Source organism: Juglans regia, chromosome 11, assembly GCF_001411555.2.
Source record: "Juglans regia cultivar Chandler chromosome 11, Walnut 2.0, whole genome shotgun sequence".
Taxonomy (NCBI): Eukaryota; Viridiplantae; Streptophyta; class Magnoliopsida; order Fagales; family Juglandaceae; genus Juglans; species Juglans regia.
The window spans coordinates 25,530,250-25,554,200 of NC_049911.1; the positions used below are offsets into that span (position 1 = coordinate 25,530,250).

Consider the following 23,951-nt stretch of genomic DNA (forward strand, 5'->3'; position numbering starts at 1 on the left):
AGGCCTTGCGCGCGAATAATTTATATATACATGTGGAGCTTTAAGTTGCACAACATTTGATATATACAATATGGTTCGAAGATGATCTTGGGGATGGGAAAAATGTCAATCGATTGGAATAAACTTAATATGAATTTGACCCTGCAGGTCCAAACCATGGGAAATCAAGACAACTTGAATGATATGTAAGTGAAGCAAACTGGAAGGAATTTATGCTAAATCGTTGGAATTACATAGCTCACTGAATCCTTTTACATCATGAACATCTGTTTTATAGAATGTTCAAAATCTCACACAAATACAACTCCATAACCACACAGGTAGAATTCCTTTGTCAATCAATTCCTAAACCCAATTATGATTTATTCACTTAAGTACTTCAAATTAGATGTTAAAAAAAAAAAGAGAAGAAAAAAAAAAAAAAAGACTTTGGCAACAATCTTTCAGCTTGCGCTCTTGTTTGTGACTTTTCAGTAGTATGCTGTATGTCCATGGTATCCATTATTACATTATCATGGCAAAATGGGCATACGGGCAAACCCATCTTTCCACCAAGAAATCTATGATTTGATCACTCCAAGTGTTGCTGCTTGAAGGGATATAGAGTGTATGGTATTCCCTATATGAAGACTATGTTCACCCATTGGAATTCTTCGAATTCCAGATCTATCCACCACACTAAGGAACTTGCACACATGGATGTTAATTCGGACTCGCCGCTGAGCCTTTGCCGGGACATGAACTTTTTCAAAAGCTACCAGTTGTTTGTGTGGAGCCCACTGCCCAGCAGGTGGTTTGGAAAATACAAGCATTGTGTGAGAACCATCCTTGGACCCTACATTTTTCACGTCTAGATCAACCCCGAGAGAGACCCTACCACACCTGGCATGTGTCACCCTGATTGCCTTGCCTGAGATGGTAGTGTTGCCACGAGCATGGCGGCCGGCAAGAGGGATAGCCACCACGGTGGGAGCACTAGCTACGGTGTGCACAAATTTTGTGTAGCTCAAACCGTGCCCAAATGGGTACACCACTGGACCTTTGTAAAATCTGTAGGTTCTTCCGGGATAGCCTCTAGATCGGCTTGACCTCATATCCATGGATGTCATAGGCAAATTTGAAAGGTAGTCTTGTGGGTACCATGTCATAGGCAACTTGCCCTCTGAAAGGCACCGAAAAAGGTTAGTCAAATCTGAGAAAACTTTGTATTAATTCTTATAAAAATTACTGTCAAGGAAAAAGGAAAACAAACCTGGATTGGATGTTCCGTACAAGACATCAGCAATGGCAGCTCCACCAGCTTGGCCAGGGTAACCGGCCCATAAGATGCCGCCAATGCGCGGATCATTCTGTGCAAAAGCCACATCAATAGGCCCACCTGACATCAGGACCAATATAGTTGGACCCCTTGAAGCTGCGGCTACCTTGGACACAAGATCTTGTTGGCGCCCTGGTAAAAGGAGCCCAGTCCTGTCCCTGAATTCTGCCTCGATAGTTTGGTCAAGCCCTACAACTAAAACTGTTGCATCGGCGTTACGGGCGGCATCGACAGCCGCACTGAAGAGCTTGTCATCGGTGCAGGCGACGTTAGTGCAACCCTGTTGGTGAATCGTTTTTGCATATCTTCCAATTCCTTGCATGGGAGTGATGTATCCACATGCAACACCTAGCGTTCCAAGCATAAAAATAGGTTCATTTCGTCATGCAAATGGGTTTTATTTTAGAGTATTGATACACGCAACATATTTTCACAGCACATTTCACAATAATATTATAAGATATTTTTGTAAAGTAATGTTACTTTTATAAAGAGTTATACAATATTACTCCTCATTTAACACATTATTGTGAAATATGTTGTGAAAATATTATATATAAATCATTTGTCTTAAGAGGAGGAATAAAGGTTTACCAGCATAGTTGCCAATCATGGTATCTGTGACATTCGAATTAGGCCCGATGACAGCAATAGTACGGTGGCGGCGAGGAGACAGAGGCAGCGAAGGTCCATGGTTCTTGAGAAGAACAATGCCTTGCCTGGCGGCTTCAAGCGCGAGCTCTTGGTGAGCCGGAGTGCACACATCTTTGGGGCCAAGGTTCCCAAATGGCTGCTTGGAGGGTTCCCCATCAAACATGCCCAGCCTCATTTGGACATTGAGTGTGTTTGCCAAAGCGCCATTGACATCAATCTCCTTCAATAGGCCTCTTTTCAGCGCATCCTCTGTGTGCAAAGCCAGGAAAGGCCCGCAGTCCAAATCCAAACCTGAACATAACCAAATATACGTATATAATTTTTAAGAATCTCTCCATTTTATGCTATTCAGTTTATTAGAGTAAAGTATAAGATTTTTTTTTTTTTTTTATATCATTTGGCATTATGTTGAAAAGAATATCTAATATCTAAACTTAAATCAATATGGCACATTTTATTTGAAATTAGAAAGTTGCTGGATTGAATTGGAAAATTTCATTGCCATAGTTGTTGAATACTTCTATGACTCTGAAAAAGATAACAAGCAAATATGCAACGAAGGTTCCATTCATCCAAGTTGCCATGGGACCAAATATCCATGTGGATCATGAGGATCCTATATAGTTGTCCTTATATATATGGGTCCCTACGTGACGAATGCCCTCATATGTTGTCTGTATTCTGAATAGTACTTCCCACAAATTAGTTTTAAACATTTATGGTTTAATTCCATGCAATCGTATGTTTGGTAAAAACAAGACCTTGAAGTTTAGGATTTAGGAACACTTGATTATTAATTTGGAAGCATCCCCTGTTATAAATTCGTAATGGAGTAACATATATATATATATATATATATAGGACGAAGATGATGGCACGTGCTTAATCCAACCTGCTTTAATCGCATCAGCAGCTGCTTCTTCTGGTGTTGAAGTGTAATGTTGTGTATCATAATAAACCCCGACCGAATCACAATCCGAGACAATGTACCTACGGGGTCCACCCAATTAAACAAGATAGATAAGCATCAAACCGTTAAAAGAGTTGACCATGAGCAGTTGTTGAAGTCATCCAATCGTGTGGTGATTAACGATGCAGAAAGCAACTAAGCATACCCATCAAGACGCCAAACGCCGCGAACTGTTTTGCGTAGGAGTTTGGGGTCAGCGCAGGTGGGGACACCATTGACCTGATTGTAGGAGCACATGATACTGGCCACCTTACCTTCTTTCACGCACATTTTGAATGGCACATCGAATGTATCCTCAATGTCCTGTTTGCTAACCTGCGTACAATCGTGACCCCCCGCCATCAGATGTCACTCATGCAAAAGTGAGCTGTGCTAATATATTATGGGTTTCATTACTTTCGTTTGGGTTGGGTGGCAATTAAATGTCAGCAACAGTAACATAAAACACAGAAACGCGAGTTGTTTGAAGTATGAGGCATGTTTCAATGGAACTACTTGAAGGATTTGGCTTTGTTTCGTGCTTGTTAAGGATAAGATCGAAGATGCTAATGACAGAGAGGATGTCTGCTTCACGGGACATTTTAAGTGAAATTCAAGTGATTCTCATAATGCCTTAAATTTCAACGTGTGGGCCAACACAGACTGACCCAAGTTTCCTAACTGAACACGTCTCTAAATTCATAAAGATGATCGTATCAGAGTCTCAGACATCTACCAAATCATCTTTTCCACACGCATCTAATATCCTACAGCACCATAATTTCATTACTTCTCTGAAAACTAACTTAATTTACCTTGGCATTAAAGTGAAAGCGATCGACCCCATTCCAATTATCGAGGTCATAAGCTGTGAAGTGCTTGCAACAAGCCGCAACCTTCAACCGGTGGCCGGCGTTTCCCTGCAGGCCGCGGACGTATCTGGCCGCGTACGTTCCGGCCACCACAGGGTCCTCGCCAGGAGTCTCCTGCCCACGTCCCCACCTCGGGTCTCTGAAAATGTTCACGTTTGGGCTCCAGTACGTGAGTCCGGCCGCACCCCCATTGTACATTGCTCGGGCTTCGTCTGACACAACCTGCACCACCACGGACACAAGTTAGCAGTTTTCGTAGCTTTTGCGGCTCTAACCCCCAGATCAACTTGCCCGCGAAGTCCACACTTCTGCAATAATGGCGGGGGCAAGTTGATAGGGAAAGTTGACGAGAGAATTCAAGCAATTATGGTTCTGGTTGAAACCTGCAGCTGCCAGCTACTTCTTCATTAAAACGCAAAAATGAAAAAGTGAACGAACGTACACAGCTTTTGAGTCCTTGTGTACTATTACTTTACCATTACTTCTCCCATCTTTCAAATCTTAATTAATGCCCAATTAGCTAAAGCAAAAGCTTGGATTATTAAGATAAAAACATGAATAATAATCAAATAAGGATGATGCTAGAGCCACCGCTTGTTGGAAGCCACCGCTGACTCTCTAGTATATATTTTTTTATATATTTATTTTATAATTATTTTTATATAAATATTTTTAACAATTTTAAATATTTAAAAAAAATAAAATTTATTAATCACGAAATAAAATAAAAAAATAATATTTTTTTACTTCATAATTAATGAAGTATTTTTTAATAATATTATAATTTTATTTATTTATTTTTTAATATTTAAAATTATTAAAAATATCTATATAAAATTAATTATAAAAAAAATACATAAAAAAACACATGATAGAGCCAGCGGTGACTCCAACGGGAGCCACCAGCGGTGGCTCTATCATTTTCCATCAGAATAATTCTATCGCTATGTTATAAATATGAAGCAAATAATAGGTTGCATCATCATCTCGTATCATCAATTAGTACCAATAATGTTTTGTGTAGCATTATTATCCTTTTCAAAATAAAGTTTTTTATTATTTCATAGATGAGTGTATTTTATATAAATAATGATAAGCTATTATTTATTCTTACATCTCATATTTATAATTTTTTTTATAATAAATAGAGGTATTTTTTATATAAGAGATAATAAATAATAACTTATGAGAATAATTTTTAATTTTATATAAAAAAAACCGGTGAATTATTCTTTGATATATATGTGACTCTGTCTGCCTTTTGGAATTTATCAACATCGATTTCCAAAAGATATGTCCCCACGTCTGTCTCCCCATGATTCCAAATCCAATACCCACTGGGCATAATGTAAGTCGATATCCTCCGGAAACCGATCGAATGAAATCATGTACAATATCTATAAGGAAAAATGCATGCACTTGAAATTCATTTGGCATTAGAAATGCATACATCATAAATTCCAACTTACAAGGGAAACATTAACCCCACCAACTTATTATATTTAAGTAATTTGTATATAAAAAAAAATGCTATCTATACTTAAAATTTTACTTAGATAATTATACATGATGCTCGTGTGTCAATTACCCAAAAAAAAAAAAAAAAAAAAAACTTTAGAATTCAAAAGTATAAAATTAAAATGGAAAACAATTGTAAATTAATATTACTGCCAATATAATATTCTTTCAACGAACTGCCCATTATCAAATCAAAACCACCCACTTCCCCATAAACTATCCATTATCCAATAAAAAACTGGCATGCCCACAACCCAGAGTACTAGTTAACTCCCACTGCACACTCACGTGGTGTATACAAGTCTTTGATCAGAACATGCAAACATTTTGATGTTTCTTCTTTCTTTCTTTAGAAAAATGTAACCCGATATTTCTTAGTTGTCGAAACTGACCAATTTTCTATTCCAAGCAACACTGATCTGTGCACACAAAAATACAAGAAGAGTTCAACCGAAAGCTGCTCTTTGGTTCTTAATAATTGAGGACTCATAGCATTACCTTTGCTAATATGCATAATGATATTCAGATATAATAATTTATGATAAATAATCTTCATTCATTCTTCAACCTAAAACACAAAAAGAAAGAAGTCTCACCCGTCCGATCGCCTCCCACAGAGATGCATTGAAAGAAGCAGCAGTGGTTATAACTTGAGGGAAGCTAGTGGCCCCAGGGAAGTCCCCACCAAACTTAGTCCCGGGACCCACATTTGAGACCCCATGAAGAGCCTCGGACCACCACTCATACCCTTTGATTCCCAGCCGCGGCACGGCTGCGGCATTGTTTACCAGCAGGCGAGTCTTCTCCTGCAGTGTCAATCTTCCAATGAGGTCTTTTACTCTGTCTGCTACTGCCAAAGAATCCCTGCAAAACGGCAACCCTGTCGTCCTTGCATCTTTTGGGTCACAAGCGAAGGGCTCACGCGCCTCGCAGCCGTGCCGAGAAACAGTACCCACCAGGAGGAGGAGGAAGATAACAAATGGCGATAAGGATATGGTGGCGGAAGCCATTTTTTGGGAAGAGAAGTGAAGAACTTTGTGTGAAGGTGTAGGCTAAAGGTAGTGAAAGCTTGATATATATATATATATATATATATATATATATATATATACATATAGGTGAGGCATTTATGCTGGAACGGCAGTGATGATGTAATATAAAAGCAACCTAATGAGAAAGGTGTCCAAAATTTACATAATTTATGTTAAAAAATTTCACATGAAATTAAGTAAATCTAAAATAATTTAGATTTTTATATTATAGTGGTCGACTAAAAATAGAAAATTATAACTGATTCATTAAATATTAAAATATTAATTTTTCACTCTAACCACACACCGGCAATTCTAATCTAGGTATACGAAAGTAAACGACAATTTTTCACTCCAACCATGCATTAATTTAAAATGTTTCCACGTTATTTGCATATGATTTAAAAATTAAAATAAATTTAAAAAATATGAGTATACGAAAAGGAAAATATTAGTGAAATTGGTAGTAAAATGTTACAACGTTATTTGGAAATATGAATTTTTTAATATGAATTTAATTAGAATATAATTATTATTAATATTAAATTGATAGAATAATAAAATGTGATATAAATAAATTAAATAAAAAATTTATTAAATTAATAATATTTTATTATTATATAAATATTAATAGATAATATAATGTAGAAATTAAATTTAAATAAAATAGATAAATATAAAAAAATATAATATTAATTAAATTTTAAAAATAAATTTAATCAAATCAACGAGGATGCGCTAACAGCTTTCATGATTGAATCTCCATTATTAACATATGCATAAATGTATATAAATTTCTTTATCTCTGTAAAGAAAAAGCGCATTGGATGGTGGAATGTAAAAAGTTTGGCGCCAACTACATTTGATAAGTGAAAATTTACCTGCCATTTTTAAGTTGCAAGTATTGTAATAAAATAATATCTTTAATTTAAAACAAAAAACAAAAAACAAAAAAAGAGAGAGGATAGTCAAAAAGTACACTCACGGGGCGGTGATTATCAGGTTTACAGGTGGCACATGTTGATAGGTTAAAGTTTGGGCATTGGGAGTTCTATTTCCAAGAGATTGCAGTTCCAATAATTAATCAGGTGGAGTTAGATGATCGATCATCTGATTGACTTCCATGCAATGAGTTCTGAAATTTATATATATATATTTTTATATTAAAAAACTCTTCAATTCAATTTTTTATTATTTATTTATTTGCAATTAAAAATAAATAAATCTTGAGAGATTTGATTGCATAAAAAATTCTCATGGTAAAACTAATAAAAACCAACAAATTGCCCCCATTTTTATTTTTTTATGGCGTCAAGAAAATGTCGACGCAAGTAGTTGTTGTGCAAGTTTAATTGGAATAGCTTTGCTTGGAAGATCAGTCGAGAGAGCAGAGGGGTCGGAAAACCAATCCTTAAAATCAATCCAAGCCATGACATGATTGCATTACCTAAGGGATAGAAAAGCATTACTTCTCAAAATCAACAGATCGCAGCAGCAGCTTTGATCCAACTTAAAAGCAACGACGAAACTATGTATCCATTTTGGTTCGTGGGCACGATATTGTCTCTATGGACGACAATATTTCAGGCAATTACTTGTTAGATTCCCTAAAATAAAGGGTCTAGCTCCAACAGTGGAAACCATGCGTAGAATTTACTCCTACAAAACTAAGGGAAAAGCTTGTATGTCACCCATAATTGACCGTTACATTGTATCATTTTGAAATTTTTTTTAGCTTAATTATTAAAAAAGTGATTTTTAATGTATTTGAGTTTTTTTAAAAATATTTAAAAATCTTTTAAAAATGTGAAAAATTAAAGAAAAAAAAATTATAAAAAGTGACTAGCGGTATAAACGAGTGGTGCTACTCTGTGAGCACCGCTCCAAAACTAAATTATAGCATGCTGATAAAGTGCCAGCAACCTTTTAGCCTGCTTGGTATAACTTTTAATTTTTAAAATAGAGATTTGGAATTCAAAACCTTCTTTCTCAACTTAAAAAAAAAAAAAAATACTATCATAAAAATTCAACCTTTATATGGGTACTTGGAGCATTATTTATTTATTTATTTTATTATTATTAGATACATTCTCTAATGTTGGGTAATGGAAAAAAGAGCCACTTGTTTTGTTGTTAGGTTTATTGGGAATGTGCCCATAATTTGCAGAGAAAGTTTGTCTGTTTAATACACTTTCCATTTTCAGATTTTTGGATCGACGTTATCACCAATAGAGTTTTGCTATGTATTGATGATAAATCTCAATAATTTTTGTCAGTAGTTGATGTGAGAATCAACCATTTTTTTAACTTTTTGGGTAATTTATATCATGCAATATGCATGCGTGTTGCTTTGGCAAGTCTAGAATACAAAACACATTAGGTTCAGCTACAACTTTATTTACAACTGTCTCTGAACCTTTACTGTCCATGTCAGACTCCGCAAGTACTCTATCTTTATGTCATGATGTGTGAATGGTCCAATATATTGGATAGGCTTCTAGGCTGTACTGTACCATTAGATGTGAGTACACATACATACATATATATATATAATTTCTAATAATTGTTATGAGATGTCAAGAAATTAGAATATGATAGGCCATATATATCTACTCACATCAACGTGTGTGGGTATACTTTTTCAAATTCTTATCCGCAAGAGATTTATATTTTTAATTGACGTGGCATTTAAAACAGATAGATTGATCATAAATGAGAAGTATATATATCTTCTAGTGCATTTTTTTTTTAATGTTAAAAAAATATACAAATACATAACTTTTTAAACATTGTTGAGACAGAGAGAGAGAGAGAGAGAGAGGAGAGGGATGGGTTATGGATTTGCGTGTGATCGTACCCTTATTGCCCATAAAAGGGCACCCTTCTTATAAAAGGCACCGTTATCTTAGTTGGAGTCTGTTCCATGCAACAACTTCTTTTTTATTTTTTTGTACTAAATTGCAAGTTGCGAAGGGATAGGGGCCCGTGTGCTTAGCATTAAGTGTACATTACGTACTCCTTTTCATAAAGCTGCTTTCGAAAATATGCCCTTAAATAACGGCGGCCTCCTTTGGCAATTTTTCTCCAAATGCTTGCTTGCCCGCTTTCTTTCCTTTCGACTCTTTGAAATATCTCATATCTTTCCTAACTTGAAATACACGATACCACACGAGTTTTATTTTGGATCCAAGGTTTTCCGATCGTATGTTTAATGAAACTTTTAGATGTAAATTTTAGGGGTGTAATTGATCTAGTTTGGTTAGTTCTAATTCTGTTCAATTTTAGATAAAATTTAAAACTAAATCGATATGTACTGACTTTACATTTTTAAAAATTAATTACGTATCAGTTATCTTCTAAACTGAAACATACAGTTTTATCAGTTTTAAAGTATATATATTAACTTATATATAAACTTAAAGTATATATATTACTTATAATAATATAGTATTAAACTATTATTATAAGGTCATAAAATGTAAATTATAATTAATATACATTATATATTAATATATATTAGTATTACTAATTTACTAATGTGTTATGTACTTAGTACAGTATTTTATATATACTGGCAAATCGGTCCATTCAAAACTAGCTATATTCCTCCTATATTATCGTTTTCTGCAACGAAAAATCAAATGGAATAAAGTGGAAGTGTGTTTAGTCAAAAAGAGTAAAGTGTGGCATGACACAACTCATCACCATGACAAACACGATCATTTTCTGTACTAGTGATCTATCAAAACTAAAACTTAAGGCGGCTTCCCTCTTTAATCTCACCAAGATTTGTGAAGATAAATTAGACTTAAAATCAGTTTTTTAATATTTTCATGTGTTGTGCTAACGTCTGTAATGGGCGATTGTTTGATAACTTCGTCCCCTTACCATGCATTAGATAGCATTAGATCGCATTAGTGTTTGCTTGAAAAAAAAAAAAAAGAAAAAAAACTTCTTACAATACTAGTACTTGGCATGTCCCTACATAGCATTAGAAAATTCCACGAATAAGTCTCTGTTTAGATAAGCAGTTGGTCTCATCTCATTCCACCTTCGCGTTTAAACACCACTTAAACATAAAATTTTTTCAATTTCTCTTTCATATATTTTCATCTAATCATTACAATTTTTCTAAACTTTCATATAAAATATAAATGATAATTCAACTTTTTCACATCCCAAAATAAAAATTATATTATAACAATATTTTAATTTTATAATATTTTAATTCAATATTTTTTCTCTCATTTCTAAAAATTGAATAAAAATCCTAACTCAAACTAGTTCACTATTATTTACAAACAATCTCAATACTAGTCACATATTTTTTTTATCTAATCTCATCTTATCTAACTATCCAAATGAGTCCTAATTAAGTAACACTCTCGATTCAAAAAATAAAAATTGAACTTAGCTGATGTTGAAGCTAAAATTAGATGGCATTTGCCAAGTACAGACAGTACTAGAGATTAAGAAGCATAAGAACATGAGCATAAAACAAAGTAATATTCTCTCTACAACTCTTTTTTCTTTTTCTTTTTCTTTTCTCATATGAAAGCAAACCCTTCCCTCCCGGTCAACTGATTTATTCGCAAGTAATATTATATATAATTATAGAATGCATAAATATTGTATAGTCATTTTAAAAAAGAAGTAAAATTTATTATTAAAAAATTAATTTCTTTTCATATAGATCTCATATTTATTTATTTTTTTAAAACGATTATATTACACTTATATACTCATAACTACAAATATTATTTTTCTTTATTCGCTCTTTCTAGCCAAAATTTTCAACTAATTTGATGCGTTTATATTTTCAGTTTATTAGTTTTGTTTACCTGACCAATTATTCGTGTGCGTGCATGTGAACTGCAGCCGCCACCACGAGTGTGCATAGACTTCACATGTCACCCAGTTTCAACTATTTTTCTACACCTTGTAATTAATCTCCTCTGTTTGCATGCCTAGAGTTTTCCTTAGCGCCCATAGGCTCCGAGAGAGGGCTAGATATCTCCTTCAATCACCTCAATTTTACTGATCTCATCTTTAATAGGACGGCCTTCACTCCTTGTGATTGTAGACTTTGTAGTAGTAGATGTCATTTGGTAGTCTCATAGCTTAAGATTATCTGCCAAACTAACGCCTATTTTCTCCCCTATATCTTTTTTTTTTCTTTTTTATGCCATCATTGTGTTTGTACTTTTGGTAAGGACAACAATGGCAGCCGAATCAAAGCTAATAAGAAGTAATTAGAATTTAACAAATCTTCCCCCCTTATTTTTCTTGAAACATGCTAATAAGCGGTTTGAATTTGCTCTTCATTTTCATCATTTATATATTTAATTTTTTTACTTATTAATTAATAAAATGATTTTTAATGCATTGATATATATTTTTTTATTTTTTAAAAATATTTAATGCGTTGTCAAGACTGGACGACACGCTACCCCAACCCATTTTTCTTTGTCTTTTTCCCCCTTATCTCATCTTATGATCAATCTAAATTTCTATTTTCTTAATTATTTGAGCCAGAGTACTTATCCACCGGCCATGCGCCAAACTTTTCTACTTATTTCTTCTTGTGCCTTTTGCTTTCCTTTTGATCTTCGATGGCGCCCCAGCCGGCCCTTCTGAAGGTTAGAGTCCCATTTTTTGTCCCTTTTGTCCCCATATCAGTGCTACTCGACAACCCAACAGATATAATGTTAGCTAAGCTAGCTGTTGATATTCATGCTGCTCTTTCTTCAATTCTACTCTTTTTTATTTTCTGTTCATGATATTAGTCCATGCACTGCACCTCTAAGCAAGGCTGTCCCATTTAAGATTATGACATTTCACTGGTCTTAATGGGGAAGGAGGTCGTTAGCACTACAAATCCATCACATTGTTGGGGGGTCGTTGGGATGATAATGAGGTTTATGACCCTTACTAAACACAGTAATCATGAAAACTAAGCTGGAGATGATGCACCGGCGGAAAACCACCTACTGGCATGTCATGATCATCAAAGACTGTGGGCCGGCGTTCTTCTTATCGCAACAGAATTACTTGATTGGATAAGGATTCCATCAGAAAAAAAAAAAACAAAAAAAAACAAAAAAGAAACGAGCCAGCCAAATGGGATCCATTCACGTTATTAATGTTCAACTCTGGAATTATTTCATATATATACTCTCCACACACACACAGAGAGAGAGAGAGAGAGAGAGAGAGAGAGAGGAGAGGTCAGAAACAGCCAAGCATGTGTGAAATGACAGATTCCAATCTTTATTTAGAAGATGAGTAGACGACAGAATGGAATTAGTGAATGGGGTTGGCATGAGTGGATGGATGATCAGGTAGTGGGATGAGCAGAGTCTGAAGATTTAAATGCTTCTCATGTGTTTGTGCATGCCATGGAAACCTAAATAAGCCAGAAATTAAATAAATGCTGCCGTGGAAGTGATCCCGAGTCCCAAGAACACATTTGTATTTTTCTATCGATTCGGTTGTAAGATAATGAGATGCTCAAATTTGGATATCCATACACTGGTAAGGTGCTACGTGTAAGACACGTATCCCCTTGGACGTAGCGCCCGATTGAAAGAATAAAATAGTTCTAGAGAAAATATTTTTACAAAAGTAGATAATAATAACAATTTATTAAAAAAGTGTCAAAATTAATTAAAATCATTGAAATAGAAGAATATATTATCATCTCATAACAACATGCACTAAAACTTTCAAAATAGCACGATTTAATTTAAAAATTTCTCTCAATTGAGCACGTCTAGCATATTTTTTTACAGTAGTAGAATCACTATAACTGACTCCATTCAGTTCGCCGCCATAGAAAATTAAGTTGAAAATGCTGAATTGATGACAAAAAATAAGGCGAAACCTCTTCAAAGTTACATTCTAAACAACACCTAATTAAACACATTCTTTACATAAATTGAACAACATACAAAATCACTATTCAATTGGTAAGCTCTTATCGTGAGAATTGCACATCCAAAATTGCAAATTTATAAACACCATTCTTTACATAAATATTATAAGGTTTGACATCTAGGTGAACAATTCCTCTTTCATGTATAAACTGTAACCATTTTTGAATCCAATCTTGTGCAATCTTTGTCACCTATACATATAAAGAGAATCACAAAAAACTCATAAAGAGCAGAAAAATCTATCACGCTATGAAAATGAAAAAATGTCATATGAAAAATTAAAAAAAGACTTAAAAAAAAATGAAAAAAATGGAACAACAGTTAAATTTGAAAAAAAATTATCAAAAAACTCAAAAAATCTATCCTGTCATCATGCTTATTTTCAGGAATCATTAACTGAGTTGAGATGGAGTGAACAACATGTGTCTACTTAAATGAAACAAATCATGGAATGCAATGACAATACCGAACATTTTTTAGTCTTACTCTTAAGAACTACGTTTTATAAGAAAGTTTCTCTATATGTGCAAAACATCTTTTATTGATAATTTATACCATCATGATTTCGATACAATGAAAACATAAAGAAGACCATAATAGATTTCAACTTATGCACAAAATCTTAACACTATATGTTATACATAACATAATAAAACCATAGATAAATCAAAACATAACACAAAAACAATTTATCATAAATTTTTTGAATGAAAGAGTGACAGAACAGCAAAAACACAATGATCACAATCAACAATACCAACATAAAAAATGAAATAATCAAAATTTTCTCACACAAAAGAAAACTAAAACATACCGGGCACTACAAGAATTATGGCCTTTTGCCATGAATTCTTTTTCCAAGACACACGGTCATGGAAAATAATTACCGAATTACACGAAAGCCATGTGTGGAAAATAAAACAAGCATTTTCTCATGAAATATTGTCAGAAAGTAAAACTTTGTGGGGGAAAAGATGTTTTTACAGCCAAAAAAAATTTATTGTGGCGAATTTTTATCGCCACAAATAGTTTGGTTAGAAATTTTGTGTGTTCATGGGTAATGATCTTATTGTGACGAAGTTATTGACTTTTTGCTCCGCAAATAACCTTACATGAATTAATTATTCTATTATGGGTTTTCGCGGCAATATTAATTTATGTTGCAGTGATTAAGAGTTGCCGCAAAAAGTTGATAAAATTAATACCCGCGTCGCTCTTGTCTCTCGTCTCGTCTCTGTCATCTCTCTCTCCCTCTCATCTCTCTCTCGGCGATTGCAAGCTGCTACCTCACCTCTCTCACCTTGCGACTACGAGCCTTTCCCCCCCTACTGCGAGATCTCACCCAGTCACCTAGCACCAGTTCGCCCCCCATCGCGACCTCACCCAGTTTGCCGCCCTTCCCCAACCACCTCCACCTGCCGCAGTCTAGTATACACACCTGGTCGACACGGTGAGCCTCTCTCTCTTCTCCCTTCCTCTTCTCTATGTGTAATTTGTAATGATATAATTATGTAATTTGTGAATTTGTGTAATATGAATCTGTAAAATTTGTGTTGATTCTGCTGTGTAATGTGCAATATGTGTAATTTTTGAATCTGTATACATGACAATTTGATAGATTAGTTAAGGGGAAATTCTTTAAAAATATCTACTAACCATGGCTAACACCCATGACAATTTTGCAAAAGTCATAGTGCCAAAAGACATAGTGCTCAACTGCTACTTGCAATGAGAAAGCTTGGGTGATTTTTAATCTAACCATGGCTAACACCAATGACAGTTTAATCTGTTGTTAGAATTGTATAGATTTCATCCCAAAGTCTGGGTGAATTATTTTATTTTATTTTTCACGGTTTGGTTCAAAACATCTACGTGACATCAGTTTAGCATGCATCAAATATTGTCTTCAAAAGGACCTATAAAAAACATAAGAATCAGAGCCATTAAAAAATTAAAAACCTCCCTATCAAAAGAAAGCAAAAAAATTGCAATAAGTTGAAGGAATTATGGCATGAGGGAATTCGTACCTTTGAACAAAATTGCAATAATTTGTTCAAAGGTAAATAATTTGAATGAATTCACCCATTTGCATCCCCTCAAGTGTTTGAGACAATCAGTTGTTTAACATGTGTTTGATTGGGTCAGTAAACTTTATAGAAATTTTGCCATTTATGCAAAAAGATAGATACATAATTAAGTTCTTAGTTACTGAAGAAATAGAGGGAGCCTTAAATTCAACTCCAAAAATTTGTGGGAGCCTTGGATTGAAATTCAAAATCTTCAACCTTATTATTTGTGGGCCTGATAGTTATCAAAAGCACAAGGCATTAGTTGATAACTTAATAGTTTCTTCTGGTTGGAATTCACTGGGAGCATTCCTTTTCATTAGCTAATTTGCTTCTCGTGGGTCAAGTTTGTATTTGGACTGCGTACACCACTCTACCAATTATATAAAGTGATTTCTAAATTTTAGACTCAGTAGGCTAACCATGCCATCTTTGGCATGTTGCTGTCAAATTTAGCCATGGTGCAGCATGGATTTAATTGATTAGTTCTAGGGGTACGTACTTGCCTTTTAGACGAAAATATGTTTTCCTTCATTTCCTTCTTCTTGAATTATTGCTTTGATTCAATTTTATTTTTAATCATACAGGTTTATTTGGATGAGATAGAAAATCATTAAGTTAGGTTAAAGGTAAATTTATTTGCCCTGCTCTCCAGTAAAAAGGGAAAAAAAAAAGAAAATCTTGGTAATATCTTGTCATGTCGTTCTTGGAATTTAGAAATTATATCTATTCTTTAAACTTTTGAAATACTGAGAACCAAAAGTAATTATTTGTACTTAAAAAAAAAAGGTATGTATTGACAAAAATGGGTGGCCTTCATAGTGAAAAATGTTCACCAAGTGTTATTTTTTCTAGAAACAAGAGATTTTGATAAGTTTAACCAAATAATATTTTATTTTTAGTAAAAGAAATAGTCTTAATTTGCTTATGGATGCTACATCTCATTTAAGTGCATTCAATTCTTGAGTTTCCTGCCTAACAAGATTCAAGATTCTCATTATATGTTATTCTATACGAAACTCGTAAAAATACTATTGGATATAATCATTGATATTATGATTTATAATATGAGATAAAAAGAGAAATGATTTAGTAAAAAATCCTTATTCATATGCTACTTGTGATAATATGATGATCTACTTTATACGATGATCCTATCTGAAGTTGGTCATGTTTTGCTGCCTATTATGCATCTTGCAGCATTTAATTGTAGACAACTGGGCATACGTACAGTGCACGTTGCCCTTACTAGTGTATATGTGTGTATATATATATATATATATAGTGGTGCAGTACTTTGTAGCTACGAAATACTTAATAAATAATTATCTTTTTGAAAATTATGCTCCAAACGTATTATAATGACATATGGTTGTTCAGTTTCTAATGCTTGTGTAGATTGTTCTTTCACTCTATTGAAAGTCATACTTTTTTTCATGTGGGCTAGATAGTAAATACTTCGTACACCCAGCAATTTTGAAATCTGGAGATATTACCCAACGAAATAGCTATCTTAACCAAATTATTATGTCAATTTTCCATCAATATCATTATATTTCTTGTTCTACTGCAGCCCTTTCTCAATTGGATTTTCCATCTTAAAATTTTAGTATTCCAAATCAATACCATAGGACGGATGGAGCTGCCCCATTTCATATCTGAACAAGACAACTGTTGAATTTGTTGTTTCCCTTCAGATTTGTCATCCACCATGTCCTCATCATTGTATATAAAATTTGTAGTTTAACCTTGTTTCTTTGTGTTATATGTTGTTATTTTGGTACACAAACTTCTATTAAATTGTACCCACAATAGTTATCACTTAAGGAAAACACTTGCAAAAGACAAATGTGTAAGGCCATCTCAAATACTCCATGTTTACATCATAATTCATGAACCATCAGCTAACTTCGCCAAAAGCTAGAACTACTGAGTTGGGCATATCATCAAGAGATAGTTATTTGTCTTCTCTATTCTGAAACAGTTTTTCACTTAATTTTGTGAAAAACCATTAATTTAACCCTTATTAACTTGAACAATTACTAGATAGATAAGACTTGGATGCATATTGAAGATATATTGCAAGACAATAAATACGCTGAAGGCGTTAAACAATTAATAGATATAGCAAAGGTGCATGCACCTAGTAGAGACTACATTAGGTGTCCATGTAAGAGATGCCGAAATAGAAGTTTCCATCCTCCTACTGTGGTTAAGGATCATTTGTTCATCGTAGGAATAGATATAACTTATACGAAATGGATTTTCCATGGTGAGGAGGAAACTTTGCTAGACGCGACATTTTCGGACGAAGAAGGTGATGGTGCCAATAACTATAATGACTACATTGATGATGTCGACAAGATGCTAGATGACATCCGTGTAGGGTCCTTTATGGAAAATTCTGGTACACCCTGCTCATGCAGACGCTGGTCACCAAGGTCACACCTTTGTGCTCTAATCAACCTTAACTTCGAAGAGTTGCTTGACGACGCAAAACGTCCACTTTATCCAACATGTGATAAGTTCTCAAAGCTATCATTCATAGTCAAGTTGTTGCATATTAATGAGGCTCGCCGCTTACAACATGGGTTGGGCTTTACTTACACGTAGATACATGTATGCCCAAATGATTGTGCCTTGTTTTGGAAGGATAATGCTGAGAAAGATGAGTTCCCTATATGTAATGCATCGAGGTGGGTATCAAGTACAACATACCCACAAAGGATCGCCCAAAATGTCCTCCGATATTTTCCTTTGAAGCCACGGTTGCAAATGTTGTTTATGTAAAAAAAAGACTGCCCAAGCCATGACATGACATGTAGAAGATCGTGTTGACGATCCAAGCTGCATGAGGCATCCGGAAGATTCTAGGGTATGGAAAAACTTTGACCACAAACATGGTTGGTTTGTCGCAGATCCACATAATGTCAGACTTGGTCAGTGAGTGATGGGTTTAACCCATTTAATAACATGAGCAAACCCTACACCATTTGGCCAAAGCTACTTGTCCCTTACAACTTGCCCCCTTGGTTATACATGAAAGATCCATATTTAATGATGTCGTTGTTAATCCCTGGACCTAAGGCATAGGAAAATAATATTGACGTGTTCATGAGTCCACTGATCGATGAGTTGAAGGAATTATGGCATGAGGGAATTCGTACATATGATGCACACAAAAGACAAATGTTTTCATTGCACGTAGCGTTACTTTGGACTATCAATGACTTTCCCGCATACGCCAATCTTTCAGGTTGGAACACAAATTTCGTGGATACAACACTTTTTCCGGCGAGTTTTATCCCACAAGCTTCCTACGACAAAATTTTGTGAGAATAGAGCTTTTCCCACAAAATGTTTGCTTTTTACCACAAAAATATCCGTAGGAAAAGCCCGTATTTCTTGTAGTGAGGAAGCAAATGGGGAGCAAAAAAATAGCAAAAGAAAAAAGAATTAATCACAGCAGACACTAAAAAGGCCAACCAATTGGCACAACGAACCAACTTGAGAGAAGTCGAGCATTAGAAATAAGACAAACAGGAATTGCATGCCTATATATATTCAAAAGAATGACATCAACAAGAGAAATTCAAAGAATCATTAGAATACCAAAATTCTCAACCACATGAACTAATCACAATCAAACCAGGTCACAAAACAAAAAACAAGTAAAGAAAGTTTGAGTCAGTGTTTTGAACACAAAGAACAAGAACAAAAAAATAATAATAATAAACACAAGCTTGATTCTTGCAAGCACGAACCAGACCATTGTATCTGAGGGAAAGAGGAAAAAGAAACAATGGGTATATTTGGAAATGTACAACAACTAGCAAAAATCAATGAAATGCCAACCAGTTACAAAATAGATAGTACACCATCAGTCTGTTTGGTTCTAATGAACAATGACAAAGGAAAAAAATCAAAACTTACTTAACCTACCATAAGCTATTTTGTGCTTCCAACAACATAATACATATGATATGCATTTGGGGGATCCCTTTTCAATAAATGCCTCAAAATTAGTTTGGTTCATATATATATATATATTTTTTTCAAAAAAACTATATCACTCAAGTCTTTGAGATAATACAACTAAGCAGCCACATTTGAAACTATCAGCCACATTTGAAACTATCAGACAACCCATCTCCAAATGTGGTCATCGCTGAAGTAGATGCAGTTATATTGTCAAGATCTAAATCTCTTTATGAAGTATTGATGTTTCGACGATATTGTTGTAAGTAATAGGTATTATCCTTGTTAGATCACATGCATCATTCTGGACGTTATTTTCAGAGAAATTGATATTCGAAGAAGACCTAATTTCTCTTATACAGAGAATTTCATTGCTCTATGAATCAGAAGATAAACTACACTCAGCATATCTCTCTCTCCTTTTACGGCGAATCTCCTCTTTTTACTTCTCTGATTGAGCAGCATATCAAATTTTTTTACTGGATTATTTCCATATTCTTTGAAATTTATTTATAAAGAAAGTTAGATAAAAATTAAGAAAAGAGGTGTTAATGATATTTAAGTGTATTTCTTGATCTAATTATGTCTTACAGCCAGTTGCCATAAACTTTTGGACAGTTACAAATTCAACATCAATTTGAGAGAATAATCTAACAAATTATTAAGAATATTGTATCAAATATATAACTATACATCGAGATATATATATATATATATAGATATATATATATAGAAATATAATACATAAACAATATTACATGCATTTTATATATCCAAACAATAAAGAACAAACATTTAAATTGAAAGAAATCCCTACAGAATATATTAAATGAGCTAATATAAGATTAATTACGATCAAAACATATAATAACGTTGTTACCAAACAAATAGAATAAGAATTTTTCATATAAAAAAGAAGATAACGTACAAGAAAGTAGAGAACAAAAAAAAAAAAAAAAACAGTGGAGGCAAAGAAAATTAACAAGAAGCGAAATGACGAGAAGTGAAACAACAACAGAAGCACTAGATCGTGATCTGTTAGAAAAAAAATATTAGAAGAAGAGAAGACAATAACTGTATATTCACATTTGTTAAATAGGATTATATTAACATATTAACAAAAACAAAAACTCTACTTGCACCCGGGGTTGGGAACCCCTTGCGTACACGTCCATCACATGTAAAATTTAAACGGGGCATTTCGTTCAATGATTCTGTCAAAAATACTAATATGTTTATTTGCTTGTTCCATAGGTGAACCCCATAAGTCTCCCCCACCTAGCTGAAGCAGCTTGACTTTTACCCATTTGGAATTGGCCTAGTTTTTCGATGCGTGGAAAAGCCCACTGATTCTAAGCCAATCCACCGGATAGAAGGCCATTGATGGCAAGATTGTGAAGTTGTAACCAGGTTTCCTCCTTACTCTCTCAACCACCCTGAAAACCAAATAGGGACCATTATGTGCCATTTATTCCTGTGTATGCAAATTCCTACATAAATTTGAACAGAAGTGGATGCTTCATGTCAAATGCCAAGAATGCGTTGTTTAACCTGCTCCATTGCTTGGACTCCATATCCATGCTCTGTGCTCCAATTGAGTTCTTCAACCCAGTCAAAGGTTTCAGCACAATGAAATCGGTGACCATGTAAACACCTCCATACTTGTATAAAACTGCAAGTCTCAACAGATTAGATAGATTCTGAACTAACGGAATCTCGCCGAGGTCCTTTTCCGCCCTCCTAATCCCATTAAACCAAGCTTTGGACGGCATGTTCTTGAACAGAAATGGCAAGTCCGTTGTCACTGCGACACTTTGAATTCCCGGTCAAGGAGCGGTTTTAGAATCCTTTATCCTCTTGTAGAGTCCATGCTTCTTGACAAAATCATTAAGCAGCCTCTAGGATCGATTTGATTTCTGAGACCCATTTTGGCAGTGGCTGGGATGTGCAAGCTTCTGAAATTGATTTTTTTTTTTTTAAATAACATCAGCCACATCAGCCGATTCTCCAAAAGGTACCCGATGACGAGTACCTATAGCAGAATTGTAATAATAATAAGACATGTAAGAAATAAAATAAATATTTACAGAATACAAAATTGAAGGAAATAAAACACTGCAGCTAATGGGAGGAAAAAACCATCTTAAATTACAAATTGTAAATTTAGCTAAAATGATGTTAATAATATCAAATTTGTTGTTGAAGTATTAAATCAATCGAAGAATGAAAGAAATATTTAGGTTATGCTTCAAAACCATTTTATATTACATGTCAATAATTATTCTCAAGTTTTTTATTTTTTATTTTATCGAGATTATTTCAATATTTCTAAACCAATATATTTTGAGAAGTAAAATCGCAACATTAGCTGAACAGGAGCCACTAGAGTCGATCGTTGCCGATCGAAACCAGCCACCGGATTCCAAAATTGGTGAAGAACCAATTGGTGAACTTTGCCGAAACGCCATTCGGTTCGGCAAAGTTCAAACTGATGAACTGACCGGTATATTATATATTCTTTTAAATTTTATTCTTATATAAAATGGCGTCATTTTATATCTATATTCAAAATAATAATAAAAATAAAAACGACGCTGTCTGGTTTAATACACCAAATGGTCTCGTTTTAGGTTAAGATTGAAGCCCTAACCCAAGCCTCCCATTCCTTCTTCATTTGTCCTCTCTCTCTATGGTGTTCGTCTGATTGTCCACTGGTGAAACCCACTTCGCCCCGACACACACACACACTCTCTCTCTCTGTGGATATGATTATGAATTTTAGAGTTTGCTAACTTTAGTTCAATAATATTTGTTTGTTAACTGGAGCGGCCACTTGCAAAACCGGTTTTATACAAACAAACATTTGGTCAATTTTCAACCCTAAAAAGTTTTGCTTAGAATTGAAGAAAGATGGACGCACAAACGTGAATATGAAGATAATTCTAGATTTTGTTCAAGGGAATTAAAAAGACAATTTGAAAGATGATAAATATTAATTATTAAAAGTTGTTCTTGTTCATTAATCCTTAAATCACAAACAATGAAAAACTAATTAATCAATATTCTAGAAAAGTTCTACCCATTATGATCTCTAGACCACATACCATATGATTTTTTTATTTTTTTTATTTTTTTCTTATTAAATGTGTGATGTATAGATGATGAGTAGAATAATTTAATTAATTTAAGAAGAATAAAACAAAAAATAAATATGTTATATAGAATGATGAATAGATAGAAAGCTCTCTATCCTGTCCATAACAATTAATTGAGTAGATGGCAATCTCGTAGCTAGATGGTCCTCCTCTGGGATTTCCCTGACCTTTACTGTACGTACAAGCCTTTCATCACAGTCAAAACTAAATGGGATCGCATAAGTGCATATATATAATGCATATATGACTGAAATTATTACTATATATGTGTGCGTGGATGGGAATACATTAATGCAACTTATTTAATAGATCAGAAAATATATATTAATAGCACTAAATAATTTTTGTCAATTAATTTAGCAGCTTTGACTACCAACTCATTTAACATGCATTCCCACGCACGACAACGTACGAACGTATTCATCAAACTCCATAAATTTGATCTTTAAAACACGAGACATTTTACGTATAATTGTATAATTATGAAATATATAAATATTGCATAATTATTTTAAAAACAAGTAAAATTTATTATTAAAAAAATTAATTTATTTCATGTAAATCCTATATTTTATTTATTTATTTTTAAATAATTACACAATAATTATACAATTCACAATTATAAATATTTTTTATCTTTGAGCACCCAATGAAGCAATTTCTTCTTAACCTTCTTCTCCTTTATTGTATTCAACCCGGGCTTCCACCCCTTGCCTGATAATTGCCTACTCATATATTCCGGCCTCCCATCTAAAATCTCCGGCAAGAACTCCGGCTGAAAACTGATCTTCTCCGTCCTCTGATCTAGGCCGCTAATTTCCTTCTTGTGGATCACATGAACCCCTTGTGCGTCCCCTAAACCTGTATTACAGATCCGAGCAAACAAAGGGAGAAACCTTGGCGAAGATAAAACAGACCTCGAACGCCAAAGTACTGAATTTGCGGTCAAAAGAATCCGTCGAATTTCTTCACTGGACAATGCAGCAGGCCGCCTCCCTCGCTTAACAGGAAGCATTATGTAAATCCTTTTGGTCTCTAAAATCTTGTCAGCAGGCAATGGACTTGGCCTTTTTTCATTCACAGCCGAGTGCAGCTCAACCACAACATGTTGCGAGTGCTCTAACATGAGCTCAGCCACGGTTAATGGTTTATAAAATTCATGGACGGTGCCATCCGATAGAATAACTTTGCCAGTGGCATTTGATGGTCGATATGTGACGTAGTTTCCCATGGAAAAGAGAGAGCGAGCGAAAGAGAGAGGCTCAAAGGGATCAGTGTTCGTACGTTAATTATTAAGGTGTTGCAGATGATCAGATCATTAAAGCATCGTGTGTATATATGTTGCATTTTTATTAAAAATAAAGTTGGGGGGTTAGGATTCTGTAGGAGGTTTTGGTTTAACTGCTCCAGTTTGTGTTGGCCATATTAATGGTGGACTTGGATTTAAACTACGTACTTAGATGGGTTCGTTGGCT

General features: G+C 34.2%; 2 protein-coding genes and 1 pseudogene across 2 annotated transcripts; all 3 read right to left on the reverse strand.

Moving 5' to 3' along the window:
• Positions 1–210: 210 nt before the first annotated feature.
• On the reverse strand, positions 211–6,377 carry LOC109009930 (probable beta-D-xylosidase 2). The gene is made up of 7 exons (XM_018990600.2): positions 5,908–6,377; positions 3,737–4,015; positions 3,088–3,257; positions 2,865–2,962; positions 1,913–2,263; positions 1,253–1,666; positions 211–1,162 (listed from the first exon to the last, which is right to left on the reverse strand). Exons 1-7 carry the CDS (start codon positions 6,319–6,321, stop codon positions 561–563), a joined length of 2,328 nt encoding a protein of 775 aa, XP_018846145.1. The 5' UTR covers positions 6,322–6,377; the 3' UTR covers positions 211–560.
• Positions 6,378–20,344: 13,967 nt separating this feature from the next.
• On the reverse strand, positions 20,345–21,248 carry LOC109009925 (annotated as a pseudogene).
• Positions 21,249–23,095: 1,847 nt separating this feature from the next.
• Positions 23,096–23,707, reverse strand: LOC109009926. The gene has a single exon (XM_018990596.1). It carries the CDS (start codon positions 23,705–23,707, stop codon positions 23,096–23,098), a length of 612 nt encoding a protein of 203 aa, XP_018846141.1.
• Between the last annotated feature and the right edge of the window lie 244 nt (positions 23,708–23,951).